This window comes from Oncorhynchus gorbuscha, unplaced genomic scaffold (genome assembly GCF_021184085.1).
Source record: "Oncorhynchus gorbuscha isolate QuinsamMale2020 ecotype Even-year unplaced genomic scaffold, OgorEven_v1.0 Un_scaffold_847, whole genome shotgun sequence".
Taxonomy (NCBI): domain Eukaryota; kingdom Metazoa; phylum Chordata; class Actinopteri; order Salmoniformes; family Salmonidae; genus Oncorhynchus; species Oncorhynchus gorbuscha.
The window spans coordinates 185,857-190,856 of record NW_025745837.1 but is presented as its reverse complement, the minus strand read 5'-3'; the positions used below and the strand labels follow the sequence as shown (position 1 = coordinate 190,856).

Here is a 5,000-nt window from a genome sequence, read left to right as displayed (position 1 = left end):
GTCTATTGTCAAGGTAAGACAGCAGTCTATTGCCAAGGTAAGACAGCAGTCTATTGCCAAGATAAGACAGCAGTCTATTGTCAAGGTAAGAGAGCAGTCTATTGCCAAGGTAAGAGAGCAGTCTATTGCCAAGATAAGTGTTATGCTGGTGAATAAGGACCCAAAAGCGACTTAACAGAAACAGAGTCTTTATTCCAGTCTTTAACAAAAACGATAATCCTGGATATAATCTCAGGTAAAGTCAAAACAGGAAAACTGAAATCCTCTAGGCAGTAGAGGGGAACAACTGGAGACGCGACCACAGACTGCAGGTCGCTTCGGGAAGGCGCTGGCCGTAGCTGATATAGATACCTGCTCACACGCAGCATCTGAAGAAAGCGAAAACACGACAGGGCGGAACAAGGACACAGAACAGCAAACATCAAACAAGGATCCGACAAGGACAGAAGCGGAAACAGAGGGAGAAATAGGGACTCTAATCAGAGGGCAAAATAGGGGACAGGTGTGAAAGAGTAAATGAGGTAGTTAGGAGAATGAGGAACAGCTGGGAGCAGGAACGGAACGATAGAGAGAGAGAGCGAGAGAGGGAGAGAGGGAGGGGGAGAGAGAGGGATAGAAAGAGGAAAAGAACCTAATAAGACCAGCAGGGGGAAACGAATAGAAGGGGAAGCACAGGGACAAGACATGACAATCAATGACAAGACATGACAATAAGACAGCAGTCTATTGCCAAGGTAAGACAGCAGCCTATTGCCAAGGTCAGACAGCAGTCTATTGTCAAAAGATAAGACAGCAGTCTATTGTCAAGGTTAGACAGCAGTCTATTGTCAAGGTAAGACAGCAGTCTATTGCCATGGTAGGACAGTAGTATATTGCCAAGATAAGAGAGCAGTCTATTGCCAAGATAGGACAGCAGTCTATTGTCAAGGTAAGACAGCAGTCTATTGTCAAGGTAAGACAGCAGCCTATTGCCAAGGTCAGACAGCAGTCTATTGTCAAGATAAGACAGCAGTCTATTGTCAAGGTTAGACAGCAGTCTATTGTCAAGGTAAGACAGCAGTCTATTGCCAAGGTAGGACAGTAGTATATTGCCAAGATAAGAGAGCAGTCTATTGCCAAGATAAGACATTAGTCTATTGTCAAGGTAAGATAGCAGTCTATTATAATTTTGTTATTTGGGTGAACTATCCCTTTAAAGGTTCTACAAGCTTTTTGTTTCTTTGCTTTCGAAGGCTTTGCTCTTCAGAGATGCAGCTCCTTTGACTCTCTGACCTTTTGCTTTCTACCTACGTCTTCCCTGTCAACTCAATTCCTCTTTCTCTCCTTTCTTCTTCCCTCCTTCAGGAGCAATATGTTCTGCCAAGCAGAAATCATATTGGCAGGATAAACCGCCACTGCCATACAGCCACCATACTAACCCCTAATGGCAAAGAGAATGCGCAGAGACTGGCTGTGAGTCTTACAACTCTGTTTAATGAACTATTGTTTACCATAGTACTACCCCTCTCTACTTCCTGTAGTAACCTTGTCTGTTCCCTGATGGTACTATCCCTCTCTGCTTCCTGTAGTAACCTTATCTGTTCCCTGATGGTACTACCCCTCTCTGTTTCCTGTAGTAACCTTGTCTGTTCCCTGATGGTACTACCCCTCTCTGCTTCCTGTAGTAACCTTGTCTGTTCCATGATGGTACTACCCCTCTCTGTTTCCTGTAGTAACCTTGTCGGTTCCCTGATGGTACTACCCCTCTCTGCTTCCTGTAGTAACCTTGTATATTCCCTGATGGTACTACCCCTCTCTGCTTCCTGTAGTAACCTTGTCTGTTCCCTGATGGTACTACCCCTCTCTACTTCCTGTAGTAACCTTGTCTGTTCCCTGATGGTACTACCCCTCTCTACTTCCTGTAGTAACCTTGTCTGTTCCCTGATGGTACTACCCCTCTCTGCTTCCTGTAGTAACATTGTCTGTTCCCTGATGGTACTATCCCTCTCTGCTTCCTGTAGTACCCATGTCTGTCTCCAGATGTAGACTGCTTCTATGTCTTTGCTTGTGTCTGTCTTCTCTCTTTCAACACTCAATAACCAACTCTACAAGAACATAGAATGATACTCTCTCTCTCTCTCTCTCCTCAGAGAGAGGAGTTAACAGAGGTGATTCTGAAGCTGCTGGTAGCATGGAAGGATCCTCTGTGGCAGTTCCACCAGAACATGGTTCACCAGGATGACTTCAACAACTTCAGCTCCAACAAAGCACTGGAGATGAGCTACATGGTACACGAGCTCCGCAAGGGAGTCCAGAAGGTGGCTGATAAGGTAAGAGGAAGACGGGGGAGATAGTGGCTGATAGGGTAAGAGGAAGATGGGGGAGAAGGTGGCTGATAGGGTAAGTGGAAGACGGGGGAGATAGTGGCTGATAGGGTAAGATGAAGACGGGGGAGAAGGTGGCTGATAGGGTAAGAGGAAGACGGGGGAGAAGGTGGCTGATAGGGTAAGAGGAAGATGGGGGAGAAGGTGGCTGATAGGGTAAGAGGAAGATGGGGGAGAAGGTGGCTGATAGGGTATGAGGAAGACGGGGGAGAAGGTGGCTGATAGGGTAAGAGGAAGATGGGGGAGAAGGTGGCTGATAGGGTAAGAGGAAGACGGGGAGAATGTGGCTGATAGGGTAAGAGGAAGACGGGGGGAGAAGGTGGCTGATAGGGTAAGAGGAAGACGGGGAGAAGGTGGCTGATAGGGTAAGAGGAAGACGGGGGAGAAGGTGGCTGATAGGGTAAGAGGAAGACGGGGGAGAAGGTGGCTGATAGGGTAAGAGGAAAATGGGGGAGAAGGTGGCTGATAGGGTAAGAGGAAGATGGGGGAGAAGATGGCTGATAGGGTAAGAGGAAGACGGGGTAGAAGGTGGCTGATAGGGTAAGAGGAAGACGGGGGAGAAGGTGGCTGATAAGGTAAGAGGAAGACGGGGAGATAGTGGCTGATAGGGTAAGAGGAAGATGGGGGAGAAGGTGGCTGATAGGGTAAGAGGGAGACGGGGGAGAAGGTGGCTGATAGGGTAAGAGGAAGACGGGGGTAGAAGGTGACTGATAGGGTAAGAGGAAGACGGGGGAGAAGGTGGCTGATAGGGTAAGAGGAAGACGGGGGAGATAGTGGCTGATAGGGTAAGAGGAAGACGGGGGAGAAGGTGGCTGATAGGGTAAGAGGAAGACTGGGGAGAAGGTGGCTGATAGGGTAAGAGGAAGACGGGGAGATAGTGGCTGATAGGGTAAGAGGAAGACGGGGGAGATAGTGGCTGATAGGGTAAGAGGAAGATGGGGGGAGAAGGTGGCTGATAGGGTAAGTGGAAGACGGGGGGAGATAGTGGCTGATAGGGTAAGATGAAGACGGGGGAGAAGGTGGCTGATAGGGTAAGAGGAAGACGGGGGAGAAGGTGGCTGATAGGGTAAGAGGAAGATGGGGGAGAAGGTGGCTGATAGGGTAAGAGGAAGATGGGGGAGAAGGTGGCTGATAGGGTAAGAGGAAGATGGGGGAGAAGGTGGCTGATAGGGTAAGAGGAAGACGGGGGAGAAGGTGGCTGATAGGGTAAGAGGAAGACGGGGGAGATAGTGGCTGATAGGGTAAGAGGAAGACGGGGGAGAAGGTGGCTGATAGGGTAAGAGGAAGACTGGGGAGAAGGTGGCTGATAAGGTAAGAGGAAGACGGGGGAGATAGTGGCTGATAGGGTAAGAGGAAGATGGGGGAGAAGGTGGCTGATAGGGTAAGAGGAAGACGGGGGAGAAGGTGGCTGATAGGGTAAGAGGAAGACGGGGGAGAAGGTGGCTGATAGGGTAAGAGGAAGACGGGGGAGAAGGTGGCTGATAGGGTAAGAGGAAGACGGGGGAGATAGTGGCTGATAGGGTAAGAGGAAGACGGGGGAGAAGGTGGCTGATAGGGTAAGAGGAAGACTGGGGAGAAGGTGGCTGATAGGATAAGAGGAAGACGGGGGAGAAGGTGGCTGATAGGGTAAGAGGAAGACGGGGAGAAGGTGGCTGATAGGGTAAGAGGAAGACGGGGGAGAAGGTGGCTGATAGGGTAAGAGGAAGATGGGGGAGAAGATGGCTGATAGGGTAAGAGGAAGACGGGGTAGAAGGTGGCTGATAGGGTAAGAGGAAGACGGGGGAGAAGGTGGCTGATAAGGTAAGAGGATGACGGGGAGATAGTGGCTGATAGGGTAAGAGGAAGATGGGGGAGAAGGTGGCTGATAGGGTAAGAGGAAGACGGGGAAGAAGGTGGCTGATAGGGTAAGAGGAAGACGGGGGAGAAGGTGGCTGATAGGGTAAGAGGAAGACGGGGGAGAAGGTGGCTGATAGGGTAAGAGGAAGACGGGGGAGATAGTGGCTGATAGGGTAAGAGGAAGACGGGGAGAAGGTGGCTGATAGGGTAAGAGGAAGACTGGGGAGAAGGTGGCTGATAAGGTAAGAGGAAGACGGGGGAGATAGTGGCTGATAGGGTAAGAGGAAGATGGGGGGAGAAGGTGGCTGATAGGGTAAGAGGAAGACGGGGGGAGAAGGTGGCTGATAGGGTAAGAGGAAGACGGGGGAGAAGGTGGCTGATAGGGTAAGAGGAAGACGGGGGAGAAGGTGGCTGATAGGGTAAGAGGAAGACGGGGGAGATAGTGGCTGATAGGGTAAGAGGAAGACGGGGGAGAAGGTGGCTGATAGGGTAAGAGGAAGACTGGGGAGAAGGTGGCTGATAGGGTAAGAGGAAGACGGGGGAGATAGTGGCTGATAGGGTAAGAGGAAGACGGGGGGAGAAGGTGGCTGATAGGGTAAGAGGAAGATAAGTGAAAGTGGCTGATAGGTTAAGAGGAAGATGGGGGGAGAAGGTGGCTGATAGGGTATGGGACGGTTGAGCTAGCATAGGCTAATGCGATTAGCATGAAAATTTCACAGGACATAGACATTTCACAGGACATAGACATATCTGATATTGGCAGAAAGCTTAAATTCTTGTTAATCTAACTGTCCAATTTAC

At 50.0% G+C, this 5,000-nt stretch overlaps 1 protein-coding gene across 1 annotated transcript in view; it reads left to right on the top strand.

The window, feature by feature from the left end:
* Nucleotides 1-5,000, top strand: part of prl2 (prolactin 2) — an 83,427-nt gene that overhangs the window by 75,584 nt on the left and 2,843 nt on the right. Inside the window, exons 3-4 of the mRNA XM_046335771.1 lie at nucleotides 1,345-1,452; nucleotides 2,130-2,309. Of these exons, the coding sequence (XP_046191727.1) occupies nucleotides 1,345-1,452; nucleotides 2,130-2,309 (288 nt within the window). The remainder of the gene's footprint in view (nucleotides 1-1,344; nucleotides 1,453-2,129; nucleotides 2,310-5,000) is intronic.